This window comes from Biomphalaria glabrata, chromosome 16 (assembly GCF_947242115.1).
Source record: "Biomphalaria glabrata chromosome 16, xgBioGlab47.1, whole genome shotgun sequence".
Lineage (NCBI taxonomy): Eukaryota > Metazoa > Mollusca > Gastropoda > Planorbidae > Biomphalaria > Biomphalaria glabrata.
In genome coordinates, this window is record NC_074726.1 from 10,301,647 (window position 1) to 10,325,975 (window position 24,329).

A 24,329-nucleotide genomic window follows, 5' to 3' on the forward strand; every position below is an offset into this window, starting at 1 on the left:
AATAGCACTTGGAAAGAAGGAGTACTTATAGGAATTATTCTTAGAATATGAAATAAGAAATATGCATTTATCTTTGTGTCTAAGTATTTTTTTAGGTTTTGTAATTGTAAAATTGTTCAATGTTTTATATATTATTACTAGTTTACTTTTTTATTCTTCTATCCTGAAGTCTCTAAACTTAGTAAATTTTCCTGAAGTGACTCTAAACTTAGTAAATTTTCCTGAAGTGTCTCTAAACTTAGTTAATTTTCCTGAAGTGTCTCTAAACTTAGTTAATTTTCCTGAAGTGTCTCTAAACTTAGTAAATTTCCCTGAAGTGTCTCTAAACTTAGTAAATTTCCCTGAAGTGTCTCTAAACTTAGTAAATTTTCCTGAAGTGTCTCTAAACTTAGTAAATTTTCCTGAAGTGTCTCTAAACTTAGTAAATTTACTAATGATGTTGCTCTAATCAAGCGAGAAAATTTGTTTGCTAAAAATCCTTAGTTTCCTATATGCTGGACAATTCCCAGCAGGACATTAAAAAAACAAGCTATCAGCTTCAATGTCCGTGGTCATTGCTACAGGCGTCCATTAAGCAACGGTCAACAATAATGTCGTCACAATCAAAACTCGTAGGAAAGTAAACGAAGAGAAACTTAAAGAGATTCTTCTACATTCAGATAATAAAATAGTCAAACTGACGTATTATTAGAGATATTTAATAACCATTATATAAAGCTGTGGGACTTCGGTATAAAAATGTGTCTACTTGTTGTGGGCGAATGGGATGAGTAGTTAAGCGCTTGGCTTTCGAACCTGGTGTCCTGGCTTCGAATCTTGATGAAGTCTGGGATTTGGAATTTGGGGATTTTTAGGGTGTCCCCTGAGTCCTCTTAACTCCAAAGGGTACCTGTCTTTAGTTGGGGAAAGTAAAGGCGGTAGTTCGTTTTGCTGGCAACATATGCTTGATTCCTAACCATTAGCAGAAGAAACAGATGCAAATAGAAGATTTTTATGTTATCTAAAGTTAGTTTCCAACTTTAAAGAGGCGACCTATAAAGGGCACTAATTCAGCTTATACCACCACATAGCCATGTACAATTTATTTTCCTTGTTCGATACCAAACAAAATAATTAATAACCAATAGTTAATTTTAAAAGTTTTTTTTTTTATCGATTCTTGTTCTGTCAAGTAATGGAAATAATAGTGATAAATTTCAACTTGATCCGAGAATGGGTGTCGGAGAAATAACGTGTACAAACTTTTTTACCAGACAGACAGACAGACAAAAAGACAGACAAAGTCTGTTGTTATAATCTTAGAAAAAATCTCTCTCTCTCTCTCTCTCTCTGTATATATATATATATATCTTTCACAAAGTAAAATATTTTCTTGAACAGTTTGAACCAAATACAACTCACTTTTAAAACCAGACGCATTTCGTGTTTACTTCAACCTCCCTTGGAAAAAATTCTCCCACCCCCCCTTTTCAGAAACATTTTTTTACTTTACTCTCCTTTCCTCTTAGTCGCTTGGCTCAATTTATAAAGTATATCTCTGAGAATTCAATCCACCAGCTCATTTTATTTTTTCAATTTGTTCTTCTGCATGCCTTTATTTACTCTAGTTAGTTACCTCAATAGTTCGAAGAACACCTACTCGGGCCTCTTTTGTTTCGCGGAACACAGATTTGGAAACACTGGCCTAGATATTCGGATGTTTATTGTAAGACCTCACGGCTTGAAGGCCAGCTGTTGGACTGAGTGAAAGAGGCTATTTGAGACGTGTGATGTTGGATCCAGCAGAAGAATTCTATAGGAAGTGGAGTGCTTATAACCATTTGGCAAAAGCAACTTTACGGAATCCTAAACAGGCTGATTAACAGGCTTTGCAATAACACTTATGATTAGAATCTCTTTTATGTGTGTCTATAATCTGGTGATGATCTGTTGATGATCTGTTGATGATCTGGTGATGATCTGTTGATGTTCTGTTAAGCTGTGGCTGAAGCTCGCACTCACTAATTTTTGAATCTCTATTCTTAAAAAATATAATTAAAATACCATTTTAAAATATTTATCCAACTGTAAAAACATACTTTTTTCTACTAAACAAATAGGAGGCTCGCTGTGGAATTTTTCATTTCGGGATCCTTGGGCGTCTCTGAGTTCACCCAACTCTTATGGGTACTTGTCATAATGTTAGGGGAAAAGTAAAGGGGGTGACTCCCTCGTTAACTGTAGGCCACAGAAACAGATAATAAAAATAATAATAATAAGGCTTGGCTTAGAGTCCGAAGATAAATGAGGAATGCAGTATGTCCCGTGGCTACGCCAGGGAATTAAAAAAAAAAAAAAAAAAAAAAAAATAATAATAATAATAATAATAAACTATAACCAGGTTATAGATATCCTGATTTCAGGATTAGGCTGTGGTATAAACTTGTTCCGATTCCGCGCTCCCTCCCTCACCATAGGGAAGATACTCGCCTGTGTATGTGTGTTAAAGATAAAAAAAAAAGTCCAGTTTATTAACACAATCGTCTGATCAGAACTGTTTTTCTACTTCTTTTTTTTTTTCTCCGAATCGAAACAATGGAGTGACCGTTTCCGGCGTACGCAAGAGAACAGATAACGTTGCCATAGTGATAACAAAAAAAAAAGGAAAAAAAAAATGGTTTGAAGGCGTAAGGAATATCGTGATCTTGATTAGAAAGCATTGAATCACCTTTTTTTTTTATTAGGACTCGTTGATTGTACAAGTATGTCTTCGATCTAAAATTATCGATGTTTGATCAGAGATGAAAGGTTAAATGCTGTTCGAAGTCCTGGGAATAAAAAAAAAGAAAGGGTAAGAATTAAAAAACAAATACGCCGCGTGAGTAAAACCTCGACAACGAGAGGGACGTGAGAGAAAGAGAGACAGAGAAAGAGAGAGAGAGAGAGGGAAGAGAGAGAGGAGTTGAATTGATTGCGATACCATTGATTGATTTACGAATCATCTTTTGTTAGTCGCTGACTATCGATATAGCAATAAGCTGGCTATGGGAATCATTACCACGTGATTGTAAGACTGTGTGTGTGTGAGTGTGTGTGTGTGTGTGTTTAATGTATACGTCTTGTCCTATTCGGTTGAATCTTTAGCAAACAAGTTGTAAAAGTGTGTGGCTCCAAAAACTTGAATGGGTTTACTTTTAGCGAGTGTGTGATTCTGTGTTTGACAACCATTGGACGGGTGTTTATGTGTTTAATTGTAAATCCTTATCAGACATCAGGCTGTGACACAAGGATTTGATTCAGGACCATTGTGAAGTTTCTAAGATTAACGACAGGATTCTTTAGATGTCACAAAGCATTACAAGCCACTTTATGGTATTAAAATCTCAACACTGAACCAAGAGGAACTCTTCTTTCTTTTCTTAATTAAATTGATCAGGATATAAAGCTCTTAAGTTTTTGTTTGTGACATTTTGGGGTTAGCTGGAAATATTTTCAGAACCGAAAGACGTTCTTTGCAATATTTCAATCTTTCTTAACAAAAAAAAAAGAAAACTAAAAAGAAAATTCAATTAAATATGTAGCGAACGAACAAAAATTTTTTAATTCAAGTAAAAAAATCACTAAAAATGTTTACAAACAATGGATTTACTTCACATGAAAAGGTATTTGTATTATTGTATTTCGTAAAATTTTAATAATTAATATTATGCGTTCGATTTTAAACATTTGCAAGATTTGATTATTTCAATGTTTAAAGTGTGGATAAAGAATCAAGAATCAGCATCTCGGTTTGAAATTATAGGCTTCTAATTTTTAATCAAACAAATTTAAATTAGTTTCAACAAATAATTTATTATTTTACCCCGTGGTTCAAGGGAATCCAACACAAACGGTCTTTGTAACCTTGTTTTTACAATTTTAGGTCTCTCGCAGGTTTTAAAAACGTTAAGAATCTCTCTTACATCAACTTGTGTTGAATACTTATTGCGAAAGCGAAGGAGCGGGGAACTCGCAACTTCTGTAGGGCAGCTACTTACTCTGCATACAATAGACAACCTTCAAAAGAGATGCTGTGCTAGATACTGACATAAAATACCCAGAACATTGTCCAAAAAAAAAATATTAAAAAATAAGCAAATTATTCACTATATAAAAGAAAAAGTGAAGTTCACCTTTCAGACCATGCCACCTATAGGGCAGATGATTTTAAGGACATCTGTTTATTTGGCCAACGATAAACTAGCAGGGTGTCATGTGGCAATTACAACGACCAGACGCCAATACTTTCCCCCAACTAAAGCTAGGTACCCATTAGAAGTGGGTGGACTCAAGTGCACCCTAAAAATCCCGAAATTTAAGACCCCAGTCTTTACCAAGATTCGAACCCAGACCCCAGGCTCGGAAACCAAGCGCTTAAACACTCAGCCACCGCGTCACATTATCAACTATAGAGACTAGCTTTTCAGTAATGTTGCTGCAACTTTGCTCTAAAGCATTAACAGCATTCTAAAACATTTTTAGCTGCCGCGGAATAGCCACTATTAGTTTCGTGTGGTGAGTCTGTCCGTCCGTCCCATTTAGATCTTGTAAACTAGAAAAGATATCGAAAATCCGATAACATGATATTTTAGATCTTTCAAAATTAAAAAACAATATTTCCATTTCTTAACTATTTAAAAAACTGTTTCTTTGAAGTTATATTAATTGTTTTAAATTACACAGGATGTTTCGAAAGAGAAAGGTTCAGATCCTTCTCACATTCACGGTAATGTTCTCATTGATTTGTTTTGTCTTTGTTTATACTCACGTGACCAGCAGACGATCAGGTAAGTGAACTTAATTTTCCATATTAATAGTAAATCAATAGTTTCTTTTTCCTTTACTTTAACTAGTAGGTTCTTTTATACAGTACGCGTCAAACTTACCGGATAAGTGTTAACAGGAAGTTACTTATATTCTAGTAGCTTCCAGTTTCTACACGGAAGTGTCAATTAATTATGAAATTTATGAACTTTAGAAAAAGACGGGCTTAAGGTGCAAACCATAGGCGACGACGGACAAAGGGTCAGAGTTACGACAATATATTGTCTTTAATTTTATAGTTCATATATTGAGTCATAATAATACTTTATTATATTGATTATTATATTAATAAACAGTAAAACTTATTCACCTACAAATACGTAATTATTAGATTGCACAAGGACACAAGAGAGAAAAAAAATGCAAAAGAAAATGTGCATAAATCTAACAACATAAATTAGTTAGTTTTGAGCAGGGTCGGACTGGGTGTCAAAACCGTCCCGGGCATCTCTATTTCGTCCGGCCCATAAATTGTATATTATATGATGACATCCAATTCTAGGTCAAAATATCCTCAAAATCATTCTGTCAAGTTTGATAATGTATCGATAACTGTACACATGCATACAGTGACTATAAATACTTCACTAAGAGGGCCTCTTTTGTAAGAGAATACTAGAAAACCTTCCACAATTTAATACGTGCTGCCTTATCTTATAAAACAAACGTGATTTAAAAAAAAAAAGATGAATACTGTGGTTCTACCGGCCCATTTAGGTACCGGCCCACCGGGTATTTGCCCTAATGCCAATATAGCCAGTCCGCCCCTGGTTTTGAGTGTGGGAAAAATAACATGTATAAATCTTTTACCAGACAGACAGAGTGAGTTGATTTAAGCTTTGGAAAAAGAGTAAAGTTCTTCTTTCAGTCCTTGCGATCTATAGGGCAGATGATGTAAAGGTCATCTGTTTCTGTGGCTTACTGTCAACAAGGATCTCATGACCATTTACTTTGTTCCAGATAATGTCAGATACCTATTTAAGTTGTATGGAATCATGAACGAGCTAAAAATTGAAATTCATGTCTTCACCAGGATTCGAACTCTAGACCTGTCTGCTAGGAAGCGCTTTACCACTCACCGCTTATTAAAGTTGTATGAAAATTTATAACACTCATATTACTAATCTTATTATGTTAACCATTTAAAGGGAAAAGTAAAAAAAAAAAAGCTTTGTAAAACAGTTCGGTTCAATAATTTGTAACATTTTTGTGAAGTATCGATCAGTAACACAAAATTTTGCCGTAGCCTTCAGCAACACCTCGACATCCACACGCATGTCCTCCTGGCCCATAAAAACGTCAGAGTGACATTTTTATGGGATGGACTATCAAATAGTAAATGCAGAGGCAGACGTAGTGGTGAGACTGCACCCAGGCCCCGCGATAAAGAAAATCTTTAGTCACCGTCAGACCATCCTACAATATTCTGGACCCTGATGTGACACTTACCCAGTAGCATTTCTAGGAATTAGCCATCATTTTGGGACCCGGGGGCCTTGACCTCATTGGCCCCCTGCATTTTTGCGTAATATTTAATGTTTAATAAAAACTACACTAATTGGGGAGCCCCTCCAAGTTGGGGCCTGGGGGGATTTTCAAAGTCTCCCATCCCCTCCCCACACCCTAGCTACGTCTCTGCACTCACCCAGGGCCCCGCGCACTGCTTAAGTGAGTACGTAAATAACACCTATCAAATGTAGAGTACATATACTTTTGGTAGGGCTTAGAGAGCAAGTGACTGTCACTTAACGTAAAGCAGTCGTTTATTCTTTCACAAGTTCATTTTGTGATTGAATATTTGCATAGAAAGGTCATGGCTGTATGTTGTTGACAAGTAACAAAACGTTTATTCTAAACGATGGCGTTATTTTCATAAACATTAAGAATGACGTAGGCCAGCTGGGGAAAGTAAATTGCGGTTGGTCGTTGTGCTGGCCACATGACACCCTTACATCATCTGCCTCTTGATCACAAGGTCTGAGAAGGGAATTTTATTTTTATTAGTATAATTATAAATGTGTTACACTCTATGTTTGGTCTTTATTCCACATCCTTATCCCTTGATCATTCAAATATGCAAAAGAATCAGTATTCGTATTTGTCCTAAGATTTGAGTCAAAGACTCTTGGAACTATTACACCCATGGAAGCTTGTCTGAACCAACCTCTATTTAGGAAAGATCGAAGCAGATGTAGATGATCACATCCCTATTACCGATAGTTAGTTTATCAAGACGCTCGGTTTAGAAGCGAGGTCTAAGGCCGAGCATAGATAGCCATACAGGCCCCCGCCAAAAAAAACGCCCCAATGAGAAACAGCGTTTGGATATTGATTGATGTTTGTTAGGGTTTTCTTCCTTTCCATTGTTTTTCCAATCAATATAGTTTATTTATATTTTTATATGTTTATATGTATGTTTCTTAAATGAAATTGTAATAGTTTTTGTTTGATAGATTTGTTGTTATTATTGATGTTATTATATGATGACATTGTTTCGATGATGTAAACAAATATTTTACAAAGTTTGTATCAACTCACTCTGTCTGTCTGTGTGTCTGTTTGTCTGGTCAAAAGTGTGTACACGTTTCTTGTCCGTAACCCAATCTCGGGTCAAGCTGAGACACTAGCGGATCCTCAACTTTGGAGTGGGGGGGGGTGATTTTGTTCCAAATACTAACCCTAACGCCCAGTAAACCCTAACCCTAAGCATAAACGCGCATAGAGCATATATATATATTCGATCGCCCCTACAGCCCCCCCCCCCCCCCACCTGGATCCTCCAGTGAGCTGAGATTGTGCTCAATCATTTCTTTTACCTGACAACACAAGTAACAATAAAAAAAACCTATTAGTTAATTAACAATTGGTAATTAGTTATTTTTTTTGGTATCTCGAACAAGGTAAAGAAATTGTACTTGACTGAAGTGGTGTTATAAGCTGAATGAGTCCCCCCTGTATAAATCTCCGCTCTAAATTGAAACAAACAATATATAACTTTACAAGTTACAAGTTACAAGTAAGCACTTTACTAGTAGAGTGGCACGAGGAGGCGTGAGCCGCAAGTTAGAATTCAGGTTGATCCCCATTTTTTTTTTGTGAATGATTTTAAAAACTGATTAAATTAAAATCCATTTCTCCCCCCCCCTCCCATTTTTACAACTGGTCCAGACAAGTGATAGGATCATAGCGTATTGAGAAAGCTAAAAGTGTGAAATAACGCAAAACAAAAACAAATTGGTATAAAATATTAATAATCAGACAGATTTATTGTTGTTGGTCTAGGTCTAGCACAAATTCTAATTACTTGACTAATCATTATTAATTGATATATTTACCGAAAAAAAAAATCCTGGATACGCCCATGCACGTGACTGTTTCTAAACTCAAATGCGCATGTCATTGTTTGAAATCTACGATATTAGTCTCAGTTGAGATTGAGGGGTTACACAAGGATCTTTGGTATCACATACATAGACAGCATTACAATCAAGAGTATGCAGACATCACTAATTCAGCGATCGGACCCCACGATGCCCAGCTAAAAACTGTCAAGAAAAGCAGACTAAATTTGTATGGTCATATCACAATGTCGTCATGGCTCGCAAAAACAACAACAACAACCATTTCTTCATGGAACAGTACCAGGAAAAAGAAGAAGAGGCAGACTGAGAAAGCAATGGGAAGACCGCATAAAAGAATGAACGGGCCTGCTATTTGACGAGATTCTATCATAAGCAAAAGACAGAGAGGCATGGAGAAAGACTGCCAACAGATCCTGTGAAGTGCACCAACTGTCCAACAGACTGACGGATAGAGGAAGTTGAAATTGTGACAATATAAGTCACTATCATGGCGTGTTTGTAGTGTCAGATGTGACTTTGTGTTGCTTGCCACGTTTTCGATGAGATAATGTTAATCAGACAATGCGTTTAAGATGCTCTAATTAGCTAAAAATGTAAAAGTAAAGTTCCTCTTTCAGACCTTGCGATCTATAGGGCAGATGATGTTAAGGTCATCTGTTTCTGTGGCCAACGGTTAACGAGCAGGGCGTAATGTGGCCAGCACAACGATCAACCGCCTTTACTTTCCCCAACTAAAGTCAGGTACCCATTACAGTTTGGTGGACTCAGGGGGGCCCTAAAATCTCGGAATTAAAAATCCCACCCCTTATAATTAAACCTACTGACATTTGATTACCTGTTACCCGCACCGGGTTGTTTCATAGAGTTTTCAAGTAATTGTTTCCAAAATTAAAAAGTATTTTAAACACTTTTTTTTTATTTTACAGCCCCCGTTTTACACTACAGGATAGTCAACATGAGCTGCCCTACACATTTACAACGGACCATCGACTCAGATATTTATAGGCATAGAACCAAGGTGGCCAATGACGCTTGCTTTAAACACGGCCATCGTGGTCAAGCGCAGAGAGTCTTCTTGGACCAGTTCAATAAAATGGCATATTGCGTTGTACCCAAGGTAGGAATCCTTTGTTATACAATTCGATTCAAGTCAGAACTTCATGGAGGAATCTGAATGGAACTTAGAAGTCACGGATCTCAAAAAAGGCTCTAACGATTTTCCTAGAAATTCAACAGTTGATGTACATCGCTTCTAAAATAATTACTGAGAATAACTTTCACTGGCTTTTTCGTTTGTAAATGTTACATGCCAAAACTAAAGTTTTACTTTCAATTATATTGCCAGGTTGGCTGCACTTACTGGATCAACATATTGCGTTTCTTAAATAACGATACATATGGAATGGTATTCGAAAGTCCGCACGATATTCCAAGAATTATAACCCACTACAGCAGCTTCAGTAGAAATGTCAGCGTGTATAGCGATGAGCCAGGTCCTAGCGAGCTATCCAACAAGCTCAGGTAACACAGGGAGCGAGGGACTCTTTAGGGGCCCTTGCATTTTGACACTCAACACCTTGACATGAGATAATGTACTTAATAAACATATAAGTTTAATGTGTGTAATACATGAAACATGGTCATTGATTTACATTACAACATGAATAGCAATATAACATAGCATTGGCTTAATATTTTATTAAATTAATGTAAAAAAATTGTGGACACTCATTTGGGGCCTCCTCAAGAGGGACCGGGAGGGGATTTTAACATTAGTACTCACTCCCCGAACACTAGTTACGCAACAGCATTTTGTATTCTCTTAATGTTTCAATAGATGTTTATATTACCATTGTTCGGTAGGTTCATGTTTGTAAGAGACCCTTACAGTCGTCTGTGGTCAGCGTGGATTGATAAATTTTGGTTGCCAGATTTTTGGTTTACAGAGGGCGCCAACATTGCCAATTTTTTCAATCTGACAGGTAGGTTATTTCTCTTGATCGTCTAATATGTTGATCATTGGTTAATTTAAAAAAATCTGTCTATAGAAGTTCAGTGATATTATTAGACTAGATGAATGTTTGCTTTTTAAAAAAGCCAATTAATTCACTTCTGGCATGTTTTATAGAAGCAGAAAAAGAATGCCCCACAAACATTTCATTCGTACAGTTTTTGACGTGAGTTTTTGTTTCGTCTTTTTTGAGTGTTAGTATTTTGTTTCTGCAATTTTTAAATAATATGAAATTATTCAAAGATAAAGTTTCAAAGATATCCAGTAGTGACCAGATACATTAAGTAATCTTCAGGCAAGTCCAGAGCTCTCGATCCACGCCTGTTCTCTCATGAAAACCCTTCTCTCAGGCCTAAGGGATAGTGAAGATTTTCGATTCCTTAATGGCCTTTGTTGAAAGTATTCAATGGATTAAATTGATTTATAAGTCACATTTTCTGATTTACCTTAATACTTAGAGCTACTATCCTGGCTGCTTTTATTCGCCTAACACTTAAGATAAATGCTTTAGCTCTTTAAAGCTATTTTACTTTAATTTCATTGTAAGATTTTGTATTTCAGTTACATATCACGTGACAAGTTTTTACAAGAGCCCAACTTGTTGAACGAGCACTGGGCACCTTACAGATTTCTTTGTGATCCCTGTGTGTTTAGACCCCATGTCATTGGGAAAATGGAAACGTTTCATGCAGATACAAGGTACAGGCTCTAAGATGTGTCCTATTGTCCAATGAATCCCATAAATCCAAATTGATAATCCTTAAACAATATCTAATTGTGTATTGAAGATTTTGACGATAGATTAAGGAATGTCAAAGACGCTAAATTGAAAGTCACTGTGGTTAAGTAGATAACAAAATAAAACAGGGTTACAAAGAAAGTTTGTGTTGAAACACAAACTCACAATTGGCCCCCGAACTGGTTCGCTCAGTAGATAGATAGGCAGGTTTCAATATTTTCAGAAAGAATATCAGAAACAATGAGCTACAAACTATCAACAACTACAACCCTATCTCCGTCGATACAAAAAGATAAGACGTGCTGTTGTATTGTTAGTTCGACTAACGACTTGATATATATAGTATAGATCGCCGCGCTAAATTGAAACAAACAGTATATAGCTTTACAATCTTCTCTAGACGTAAGAACCTTACTAGTAGAGTGGAGGAGGCGTGAGCCACAAGTTAGAATTCAGGTCGATCTCGCAAGGTCCTCCTCGCAAAGACCTTCCTTCAGAAACAGGAAGAAAGCGATGGGAAGACAGTGAATGAAATTTTATTAAAGACAAAGGACAGATTGAAATGGAGAAAGACGGTAGAAAAATCTTGTGTGGTGCCTCAATGGTCCAACAGACAAAAGGATAGGTGACGATGAAGCTAAATGTGAACCTGACCTAACTGATATTATTGAATGATTATCTAATATATCTAATTGTTTTGTAAAGGGGGAATCTCTAAATCAAAGCCTCAACCAAAATGAAAAATACTTTCCCTTTAGTTAAGTGCTATTACTGCGCGGTAATATCGTGAAGTTAACAGGTATTATATAAAACAATATTTATTAATTTATTAATATACATTTTCTCTTTCCAAAAAAAAATGAAAACATTTTTTTTTTCAAATCTAATGGCTTGTATGATAGAAATTGTTTAATTTAGTAATGCCAATTTGAAAAAAACAATTGCCAAAATTTCTAAGACCGTTTGCATAAACGAGTTTAAAAAATATGTCCTAGTGATCCTTACTAAAAAGTTCGATATTACTTTATTATTGTTTTCTTTGAAGTTGTACCATGTAGGATGGGCTGGGCCGGCCTTAGACTGATTGTTTCAATTGGGTCCCGCGCTTGGCTGGGGCACCGCATTGTGGCCCTACACTATTAGTCATGGCTCTTATCACAGGCTTTAAAAGATGTACTTAAAGGGTTAACATATTTAGTGTAAGCATATCATTACGAATCGTAATAGTAGTAATTGTAAAAAAAAATAGAAGAGAAAGCTTCGCAAGCATCCATTAAATAGGCAGTGGTTTGCAGTAGAATTTCGTCACGATGGTCCTGAGTTTGAATCTTGCAAGACGGCATGGGAAGGTTTTGGCTCGTACGTAATATTCTTCACATCTGAAGGTACGCCCGTAATTTATAAAACATACACTCTTCATATAGTGAAAACAAAACTTTGAGTTGGCAAAAAATGTAAACCGGATATTTACTGTAAATATGGGAAAATTGTATGTCTAAACAAAGTTTTAAGTACTCAAACGCAAAGTTTGAGATGGGTTTTATACAGTGATATAGTGAACTTGATTTTATACAATGATATAGTGAACTTGATTTTATACTTATCTTATCTTATATAATACAGACGTTACTTCAAAAAAGAAGATGATTACGTCCTACGCGTCATGCATTTAGTCATGCATATTAACCAATGACTTAAATTCTGCCAAGTCACTGGTTTTCCTGGCTAGCTCAGGCAACCCATTCCATGCTCTAATAGCACTAGGGAAGAAGGAGTATTTGTACAAATTTGTCCTAGCATATGGGACGAGGAATGCGCCTTTATCTTTGTGTCTTTCAGAGTATTTTATTAAATTTTGTTTTTGTATTTGAAGATTATGGTTCAGTGTTTTATGTATGATTGCTACTTTACTTTTGAGCCTTCTGTCCTGAAGGCTTTCTAAATTTAGTGATTTTACTAAAGGTGTTACTCTAGTCAAATGTGAATATTCGTTTGTTATGAATCTCACTGCTCTATTTTGTGTCTGTTCCAGTTTCTTAATGTTTTCTTGAGTTGAGGGGTCCCAAACGGAGGATGCATATTCTATTATTGGCCTAACCAAGGTTAAGTAACATTTTAGTTTTATGTTCTTATTTGATTTATAGAAATTTCTTTTAATAAATCCTAATGCTTTGTTTGATTTTTTTGTAGTTTCATCAATATGTGGATTCCATGATAGTTTTTCATTTATTATAACACCTAGGTATTTTGCGTTTTTAGTCTGTGATACTGGTTTGCCATGAATAAGATAAGTGGAATTAATTTGTTTTAGTTTTTTTTGTTACTCTTAACAACTGACATTTTTCTGGGTGGAAAGACATGCTCCAATTTGATTCCCATTTCTGTAATTCATCTAATTCTCTTTGTAAAATATCTGTGTCTTGTGTTGTTTTTATTGTTCTATATATTATGCAATCGTCTGCAAATAATCTGACTTTTGTTCCTGAACTAATGCAATTTGGTAAATCATTTATGTAAATTAAAAATAGTAGTGGACCCAAGACTGTACCTTGAGGTACACCTGAGTTTACTGTTATCGGTGTTGATTTAGAGCCATTTATTATTACAGTTTGTTCTCTCCCTATCAGAAAGTCTTTGATCCAATGATGCAGTGGACCATTAATGCTGAAATATTTTAATTTTTTAAGCAAACTATGGTGGTGAACTTTGTCAAAAGCCTTAGAAAAATCTAGTAAGATAGCATCTATTTGTTCACTATTATCTAAACCTTTTGAAAAATCATCAATTAGTCCTATTAGTTGTGTTTCACATGATCTATATTTCCTAAAGCCATGTTGGTATGGTGTGAGGACATTATGTTTGTCTAAGTGGTTTATGATGTTCCTACATATTATGTGTTCTAGGATTTTACATGTGATGCTGGTAAGTGATACTGGTCTGTAGTTCCCTGGGTCAGATTTTTCTCCTTTTTTAAATAGGGGGGTGACATTAGCTTCTTTCCAGTCCTTTGGTACTCTGCCCTGGTTAAGTGAAGCCTGAAAGAGTATTTTGAACACTGGGGCTAGCTCATTACTTAGTTCTTTGAGTAATCTAGCTGGAATACCATCAGGTCCAGAAGCTTTATTTGGTTTGGTGTTGGCTAATAGTTTTTGAATTCCATTTTCTTGTACTACTATATCTTCTATGTTGTCTACTTGGTTCAAATTCAGTAATATGTCTTTGTCTCCTGGGGCTGAGAATGCTGATGCAAAGTATTTGTTTAGAATGTTTGCTTTAGTTTCATTATCACTATGTATTATGTTATGTTCATCTTTTAATGGCGCTACGCCTGTTGTTTCCATTTTCTTAGACTTAATGTATGACCATAGGTTTTTGTTGTTATCTTTAGATATTACATTGTTTATGTATTCACTCTGCAGCTGTCTGCTTACTTTTTGGGTTAAGTGTTTAATTTTTATATACTTTTTGTAAACTCTTTCTGCATTAGTTTCTTTAAATTTTCTATAGAGGTTTTCCTTCTGTTTACAAAGCTTCTTTAGTCTATTATTAAACCAGCATTTATTTATTTTGTTTGGTGTGTATTTAGTTGGTATATGATTTTCTATAATGCTTTTAAGATGGTTTTTAATGAAATTCCAGAGGTCATCGACTGGTTGGTTAATGTCTTTTTCTAATAAGAATGTTTGTTGAAAGTTTAGTGCAGCTTGGTGTAGTTGTGTTAGGTTACATTTATTCCAGAGTAAGATTTTTCTTTTGGGTTTTGTATTGGCTACTGCTTTTATCTGACTGTGTATTTTTATGATCTCATGGTCTGATAGACCAGGGATAATTTCATAATCAACTACTAATCCAGGTCTGTTGGTTAAGAAGAGATCTAATGTGTTGTTTAATCTAGTTGGCTTTTTAATGATTTGATCTAAACTTAGGTTGTGTAAAGTTTCTATGAAAAGCTCATTTATGTCCTTAAGGTTTTGGTGTTTATCTATGGTTAGTGTTTTCCAATTTATATCAGGTAGGTTGAAATCACCCATAATCCAAAAAAACTGCATTTTTATTTGTCTCTTTAAGTGTAGTAATCTGATTACATAGTTCCTGCATGTATTCTAAACTAGAATTTGGTGGTCTGTAAATGCTGCCTATTATTAGGGATGTTGAGGTGGTATTAATTTTACAAAATGTTGATTCTACATTTTTTGAGTTAGGTAAGGTAATTTCTTCTGCTATAAGAGTGTTTTTTATTGCTAAAAGAACTCCTCCATGATTATCAGCCCTATCTTTTCTAAAAATTTCATAATTACTATTGAAAATTTCTGCATTATAAATTTCAGGATGCAGCCAAGTTTCTGTTCCTGCAATTATGTCTGGTTTCTCACATTCTAATAAAATTTCTAAGTCTGCTGTTTTGTTCCTAATGCTTTGAAAATTTATTACTAAGGTTTTAAGGTATTTTGGTATTACTTCTTTAGTAGGTTTGTTTAGTGAGGCTGTTGTATTAATTTTAGTAGATTTAGGTTTAACAGGAGTGGATCTGGCTAGTGGTTGGTGAGTTTGGTTCGGGATGGTGTTTAGGATGTTGTATGGGTTAGAAGTGTCCGCATCAAAGGAATCAAACAGTCCTGATGTAAACTGAGGTAACCCACACGGTACACAGTGCCATGATGCGTCTTTGTTGCCTAAGGCATAATACACAGGTGTGTATATAGTGAACTTGATATAGTGAACTTTTACTTTCTTCTAATTAACAGCACCATATTGGAAGCAGTCAATTTGACCTGGGTTTTAGAAACGCCGTCAATGATGAGAGACAACAGAAGTGGCAATGCCAGACCGATTGATAGGTCAGTCCAAGAGATGTCCATGTTGACTTACTACAACATGGAATTATTCACGTTTCTGAGTTCGTTGTTGAACTCCACTGATGAAGTAAGTCAGTTTAAGCTTATCTAAAGCTTTTTTAGTGTATGCATTTTAACAGAAGTAAACTTTGAAAAAAAAAAAATTAAAAAATAAGAGGATAGAAAAATAAAGGGAGATAATCAATGACATTATTAAATGAAACATAAAAACAGTTACTTCCTCTTCTAAATGTATTATTTTTAAAAAATTGTAGTAAAACAAATTGTTCACTGTTAGTGACGTTAAAGATGTATGCCCTACAAGCTCTATTGCCACCTATGTGTCGAAGGTGAAATTTTAAATAAATATCCAGAATCATTTCGTTAGTTGCCGATCTTAACGAATGGTTTTATATTATCAGTGATGCCCAAAATACGGCCCGGGCCAGATCCGGCCCGCGACGTGGTTCCATCCGGCCCGCCGAAATGTCGGCACAAAGTATGTAAAATCCACTACCCCCCCCCCCTTTTAAAGAAAAGTTTTAAAAATGTCTCTTTACCTACGTTAGGGTCATCAATTTTACTCCGATTGATTGGACCATGGCCAACATTTGTGCGTTAACGAGACTCTTAATGTAGAATTTATTTAAATAAAAAAAAACTTTACTTTTTGGCAAAACATGATAATAAACCAATGTATTTGAGTTGTCAATAAAGTGTGGCTGTTTTTTTTAAAAAAAAAAACGCAATTATAAAACAAATTTGACGCCATTTGAATAAAAAGCTTGTTAAACTACGTCTAGAGATTGGAAGATTAATGTTAATATTTATCAAAAAGAGTCAAGAATATAAGTCGTTGGTAAAGCTAGCTACACTGTTGCTCATATTTTTAGTAAAGAAATGAAGCTGTTTTCTGACGCATGAAAAAAAAAAAGATAATAATATCCCATTAATGAATGTAAGTGCTAGATCCACGGGTTTCTAATTAAATAGTTTCAGGTCAATTTCATTTCATTTTTGTACCTTTCCTTTATGTGGCCCGCGACACCAGTGTCGGAAATTAAAATGGCCCGCAGGTCGATTTATGTTGGGCATCACTGTTTTATAAGATTCAGGAAATGAAACGAAAGCAATATTTCTTCCTTATCTCAGATCAATAATAATAATAATAATGATAAAAATAATAATGCTGACGTCATTGTCGGTTTGGACGACGTGGGCCATGAGATTCGCCAATGGGAAGACAAAAACCTCCACGGAAAATTCCCGGCTTTATTAGATGGGGACAACATCGACAAGGCTGCTTCCTTATCATGGCTCAAAGCAGGTCATCTCTACCCTGAAACAGAAGGCTTTATTACATGGGGACAACATCGACATGACTGCTTCCTTAGCATGGCTCAAAGCAGGTCATCTCTACCCTGAAACAGAAGGCTTTATTACATGGGGACAACATCGACATGACTGCTTCCTTAGCATGGCTCAAAGCAGGTCATCTCTACCCTGAAACAGAAGGCTTTATTACATGGGGACAACATCGACATGACTGCTTCCTTAGCATGGCTCAAAGCAGGTCATCTCTACCCTGAAACAGAAGGCTTTGTTACAGCAATACAGGACAAAGTAATAAGGATAAAAATTACAAGAAGCATATCCTAAAACTCAATGTTGTCGACAAATGCCGAAAATGTGGAAATGTTGGTGAGTTGATTTAACGGTGACCGGTCATTTCATCCCCGGTCACTTCATCCCCGGTCACTTCATCCCCCGATCACTTCATCCCCGGTCATTTCATCCCCAATTAAATATTTTATATATAAATATGATTATGTAGAATGCTTTTTGACATTTTATGACTTGTTACTAATGCGTTTACAGTGTTTCCTCTTCCACTTTGTTTTCTTAATGAGAAATCTTATATTATATTGTAAATCTGGGTGTGTACTTAGCTATAGGCTTCTATTGAATGTGGGGGTTGTAATCATGGGCGTAGCCAGGGGGGGGGGTTTGGGGTTCAAACCCCCCCGAAATTAAATCCCCCCCCCCCTGCGGGGAGGGGGGACGGAATTAAGTGACTGATTTTTGCTTTCATTTTGTTTATTTTAGGTGAGATTTTAATACTAAATCATCACTTACCATAGCACAGCCGAGGCAGTTTTGAGTTAAAAACCCTCTACCAGGGGGTTTTGAGTTTAAATCCCCCTACCAGGGGGGTTTTGAGATTTTAAAAACCACTATCAGGGGGTTTTGAGATACAAATCCCTCTGTCAGGGGGCTTTGAGTTTAAAACCCCCTACAGGGGGTTTTGAATTTTAAACCCCCTACCGGAGGTTTTTGCAGTTAAATCCCCCTCTTCTATAAAACAAAACAAAAAAATGCAAACAACAATCTCCAAATTCCAACAGCACAGTTGAGGAAGATTTTGATTTTAAAACCCCATCCAAAATTTACGATAACCCCATCTTCAATATAAAAAAGCAAATTACACACTAAAAATTCTATGAGCGTAGCCAAAGGGGTTTTGAGTTTAACCCCCCTCCCCCTTCCAGTTGGGGTTTGAAGCTAAAAAGTACCTCTTCAATATAAAAAAAAAGCAAATTACACACTATAAAATCTATGAGCGTAGCCAAAGGGGTTTTGAGTTTATATCCCCCTCCTCCAGATGGCTTTTTCTTTAAAGTTTAAAACCCCTCTAGATGGTTTTGAGTTTAAAATTCCCCTACAGAGCGTTTTGAGTTGAAAACCTATCTCTTCAATATTATTTTAAAACAAACTACAGTCACCAAATTCTATGATCGTAGCTAAATGGGGTTTTGAATTAAAAACAAAACAAAAAAAACAACAACAGAGATTTAGTTTAAAACCAATCAACAGATGATTTGACGAAAAAACTTTCCTTTTCGATATAAAATCTAAAGCGAAATACAGGCATGTAATTCCAAGAGCGTAGTCAAGAAAGGTTACAAATTTCTACCAGTGGCTTGGGCTCCATTAATTAAGTGTGAATAGTCTTCTGCCGAAATTGAAAATCATTAAATGTGTCTCAACAAAGATGGCTAAGACAGATTTTAGGAGTCAGTCATAGAGATCGGGTCTAAATCAAAGAAATCATATGCCGAACTGGGAGTCGAATCCTTAGTAAGGTTGTGACAAAGCGTCGCATGAGGTTTTGCGGGACATGTTTTCCGACAAAATGAATTACGCAAAATAAGAGTTGCGGAAACAGCTTGCCGGAAAATGCGCCGAACGGCGCGAGAGGGTCTAAGTCAGTAAGAATAGCACATTAGGTTTTTGAAATAAAACTTTTTAATAGCAAGATAATGCACTGTAGATACCTCAGAGTATGCACTTTGTTGGCTTTCAATACCAGAAATAGTGCTCGGCGGCGGGGCTTCGCCCCGCGGTGGGGGAGCGCTGCGAACTCCCCCAGACCCCCCTTGCTAGCAAGGGCGGGGAGTATACAATAAACAATAAACGTCTTCCGAAAAGGTCAGAATGTAATAAAGATTAATTATGTACACACACACACACACACATATATATATTTTTTTTCCGCCGGGGGGGGGGAGGTCGGGGGGGATTCAAAACCCTCCCCGAAAAAAAATCCTGGCTACGCCCATGGTTGTAATATCATAATATTATCCGGATCGAAGACCAAGGTTTGGTGGAAGTAGTAAAAAATCATTTGAGAGATAGAAGTGCGATTACAATAATTATGACCGTGCCGCTAATAACTTATCATCAAAGACCAAGGTGTGGTGAAAGTACGACCATGTTTCACTTTACTTTATTTTTCAATCGCTCTTTCTTGAAAATTTTTAGCCTTGAAATAAGGTTTTATTTTTTTCACTCATCCTCGTGATATCATGGCACCTGTATTCCTTTTAAACATTAACGTGTTACAATTTTGTCATTTAAATAAAAAATAAATACATTAAATATTGCTCATTACATGATTTTTAAAACTACAATTTGTTAGATAAAAATGATCAGATGATGAAAATATCAGGGGATGAAATGACCGGGGATGAAGTGACCAGGGGATGAAATGACCGGGGATGAAGTGACCGGGGGATGAAGTGACCAGGGGATGAATTGACCAGGGGATGAAATGACCGGGGATGAAGTGACCGGGGATGAAGTGACCGGGGATGAAATGACCGGGGATGAAGTGACCGGGGATGAAGTGACCGGGGATGAAATGACCGGGAACCGATTTAACACATTATGGCAGGATGTTCAGCATTATCAGAATCAGCCTACCTAGGTCGCCATAACCTAGTTGCAAAGTTAATACACCAACACTTTGCTTTGACACACAATTTGATCGGTAGGATACTCCTCCTTATTATAAATACTCGCTGTGGCGAGGTTCTCGAGTCTAATGAACATCTGCTGTACTATGATAGGCCTATTCTGACCGACAAAACGGTATGGGAACCTAGGCTTGGAGATTAAGCGTCTATGAAAATTATCCAAAATAACAATATAACCATTCTTATATCAACCAAGGGGATAATAACAACTGAACTCACAGATACCTTCAAGGCCCTTAATATTCCTAGAAACATCCTCGTTGCCTGTCGGAGGGCGGTACTGCTGCAGACCTGCCACATCACCAGACAATTCCTCAGCGGAAACTGTTAAAGGGACTGCGATGAATTTTGTTTCTCTTTAACGAAAATCGACCCTGGCAGTGCCAGAGAATAAATACTCGTTCGTTTCTAACATAATAATAATAATAATAATTATTATAATTATTATAATAATTTAATAAAGCGATGATATATAGAATAGGAGCCCTAACAAACTATTTCAAACCAATCCCACACTTTCCATATACACATTTTCAAATTTGTATTTACATCAATGATTTGCCAAATTGAATTAGTTCAGGAACAAAAGTCAGATCATATGCAGAGGATTGCATAATATATAGAGCCATAAAAACAACACTAAATAATGACATTTTACAGATGATGAATTTCAGAAATATGAATCAAACTAAAGTATGAATTTTCCACACAGAAAAATGCCAGTTATAAAGAGTGACCAAAAAAAAACAACAACAAAAAACAACTAATTCAAATAAATACTACTTAATTTAATCATGGAAAACTAGTTACACAGACTTTAAACCCAAAATATCTCGGTGTAACAGTAAATGAAATGTTGTCATGCAATCCCTATATTGATGAAATAAAAAAAAAATCAATCGAAACATCGGGGTTTAATAAAAGAAATTTTTACTAATCGAAGAAGAACATAAAATTAAAATGCCATTTAACCCTAGTTAGGTCAATCTTAGAATATGCATCCTCTGTTTGGGATCCTTCAACTCAAGAACACATAAAGAAACTAGAACAAATACAAAACAATAGAGTAACACCATTAGTAAAATCACTAAACTTAGAGACACTTCAGGACAGAAGAATAAAAAGTGAAGTAGCTATAATAGATAAAACATTGAACCATAATTTACAAATAGAAAAACAAAATCTAATGAAATACTCATAAAGACACAAAGATAGAGGCATATTTCTTATTCCATACGCTAGAAAAAAAAATAATACAAGTGCTCCTTCTTCCCTAGTGCCATTAGAGAATGGAATGGGTTGATTAAATCCGCCACGAAAACCAATGATTAGCAAGCATGGCTAGATTGACATATGAAATGCGTAGGATGTAATTATCTTCTTTTGTGAACTAACGCCTCTAATATAAAAGATTTATAAGAAAGCTGTCTCCATAGAGATCTGTCAATGGCAACATCTGAAGCTTTTTCCAAGACCACTGCTCTGTTGTCTTCCATGAAGTTGTGATGCCAAGTTTTACGAGAACGTCCCAGTTTGCGCTTTCCTCGTATATCTCTCCATGTCACTGCAACTCTTGGGATGCGTGATGTATTCTGTTGGAGAACATGTCCCGAAAACCTCATGCAAATTTCAGTCTCAACCTCTTAAATAGGTCAAGTCTCAGTACGGCATCGAATTTCTTTGTTCGTGACCCGATATCTATAATTGCCTCCTAAAATCCGTCTTAGCCATGTTTGCTGAGCTACATCTAGCATTTTCCCGATTTCGGTAGATGACTTCCAAGTCTCGAATGGGTACGTCACTGTTGGGATGACGATTGTGTTCTATTGCGTTATATCCCTCTCGCATATCCCACTTGCATATCCCACTCGCATATACTAATCGCATATCCTAATCGCATATCCCACTCGCATATCCCACTCGCATATCCCACTCGCGTGTTTTTAGTTTTATCTAAGTTTGTGCGGAAGCCAATTTTGAATGCCTCTAAAAACTTATGCAAATTTTTTTTTAGGTCATGAAAAACTTTCTGTAAAGCACATCTTACTTAACGTGATCATTAATTTGCGGCCCAACTTTTATTTATGGACGTGTTTGGGCTGCCCAACAAAGTTAACTCAGCACAAGTTTTGATTCAAACTCAAGCCCCCTTGATAGGTAGCCAAGCAGTTTATGCCTTTCTCTGTTACGGGTATATATATATATTATATATATATATATATATATATATATATATAACAATGTTAGTTAGATCATACTATTTCTATCTAAGCGAAAAGTTGTCTCAATATATTTACAGAATTGTTTTAACCAACGACTTGTATATAAAAGACTTTGGGCAGCGTTTCAATACAATGGTCACTTGCCCTTCAATGTCCAGTTTCCAGAGCAGCTAGAGACCGGAGCATCTATCGCACCAGAAGATTTTCTTCAAATTTGTAAAGAAACTTTCTTTTCCTGGAGCAAAGATAAAAATCTATTCGCCGACCATAAAAAGGCAGCAATGATTGAAGCTTACAGACCAGTTCCCAACGATGTCATGAATAGGCTTCTGGAGTTGTATGAATCAGACTTTGAGATGTTTGAATACAATAGGAAGCCAATAGATCTCTACCACTACAGATGATACAGGATATGATGGTATAGAACAGTGGTCTTCAACCTTTTTTGTAATTGTATATTTTCTCCTTTAAAAAATCCGCCAGCTCCCAAATCTACGAAAAATACCAATAAAGAAGCTTAAGAAGGCAAATTGGAATACAATTTTATTTATTAATTTTCACGCTGTCAATAACAGAAAGTTAATTTTATAACTATTAAATGTTTTATATAAAAATTATGACAAAATGCATACGATTCTTGTGTGTGATAATTAATCCCATTGTCCTGGATTTCTCTTGTATAATGTAATTTCAAGTTATATTTGGGGCTTGTAGGTCTACTATTTTTGGGTTTCATTGTAAATTTAATTTTTTTTATTATTTATAAATATTATTATTGCTGAATTAACAAAGAAATTAAATTAAATTAATGGGAACCTGCAGTCTAACAATATTAGAAATGTCTGGCTTTACAGAAGCTGATTGTGTGTGATACCAACAAGGAAAACTAATACTTCAGTATTCACAGATATAGATAAATTTATTGGGTTTAGTCCCCTTAAATAAATGTTATCGCAATTTTTGCCTCACGCATTGATTCTTTAAACAATTATTTATTGTAATTAAAAAAACATGAATTAATTAAAAAAAAAACAACTCAAATATCAAATACTAAACATAACCTGTACATTATTCTAAGGATTCTTTCCCTTTAAATAAGCCTAGTTTTTTTTTTCTTTTTTCTTAAGATTTTTTTTTTTATTTTGATTATTAATAACTTCTTTATTTTTCATTAGATCTAAACATGATATGCCGTTTTCCCCTTTCAGGGGCAGCGAATTTATTTATTTTGGACGGTGGAGAAAGTTTGTCATTAAAGCATAGCAATTCTTTTAAATGTTGGCACACAATCTTTACCACTATGTAATGCATAAAGTAAATGATGCATTGGACTACTCTACACTTCTTCAGCCCTATACTGAACCATGCATCTGATAGAATATCTCCAAAGTCTACTGCTATTGCTTATAACAGAAACAGGGTACGTAACAGAAGGAAAAAAATTGGGGGGGGGGGGGACAGGAGTTACTGTAAAAATACTGGGACTGAGAAAGGTGAGTAAGGATCGATCCGTGTTTGTATCATTAAAGAATGTTAAATGATAGAATTTTTAAAATTAATTTTGGTTAATAAAAAATTGGTTTCTTTACATTTACATAACTTTAATTTCATGTATGAACATTTAGAAATTCAATTGAAACCAAAATATTTGGGTTCTATCAGTGAAGCATCAAAGACATCACAAAGTAGAATGATTTTAGGGGGCATCAAATGTATTGAATCATGAATTGATAATATTTGTTATAAAAATAATAATTGTTTTATGTAGTACAAGTAAGATTGATGTAATTGAAGCCATTAGAACTGTGTCCCCGCTGGTCAAGAGCTAAATCATGGTTTCTTACCTTCTGCAGAAGATTTAGTAAAAGGTAATCTAGATACCGGCAGATGTGTGATGCAAACCGTAGGTGTGCGTGTATGTGTGTTGGGTGTGTAAGGGGTGTCGTGTTTGTATGTTGTGTTTGTATGTGTGTGGTGTAGTGTGTGGGTGTATGTGTTTGAG

General features: G+C 35.7%; 1 protein-coding gene across 1 annotated transcript; it reads left to right on the top strand.

Moving 5' to 3' along the window:
• The first annotated feature begins 3,072 nt into the window (after positions 1-3,072).
• Positions 3,073-22,900, top strand: LOC106057258 (carbohydrate sulfotransferase 11-like). The gene is made up of 9 exons (XM_056014842.1): positions 3,073-3,641; positions 4,702-4,805; positions 9,131-9,321; positions 9,550-9,725; positions 10,068-10,186; positions 10,333-10,381; positions 10,777-10,914; positions 15,700-15,877; positions 22,405-22,900. Exons 1-9 carry the CDS (start codon positions 3,619-3,621, stop codon positions 22,729-22,731), a joined length of 1,305 nt encoding a protein of 434 aa, XP_055870817.1. The 5' UTR covers positions 3,073-3,618; the 3' UTR covers positions 22,732-22,900.
• The last annotated feature ends 1,429 nt before the right edge of the window (positions 22,901-24,329 follow it).

Excerpts from the sequence above, each read along its gene's own strand:
- LOC106057258 (XM_056014842.1), top strand. The coding sequence starts at position 3,619 with ATGGATTTACTTCACATGAAAAG. Across the intron at positions 4,806-9,130 it reads CGTGACCAGCAGACGATCAG|CCCCCGTTTTACACTACAGG; the intron begins GTAAGTGAACTT and ends TTTATTTTACAG. Across the intron at positions 10,187-10,332 it reads CAATTTTTTCAATCTGACAG|AAGCAGAAAAAGAATGCCCC; the intron begins GTAGGTTATTTC and ends CATGTTTTATAG.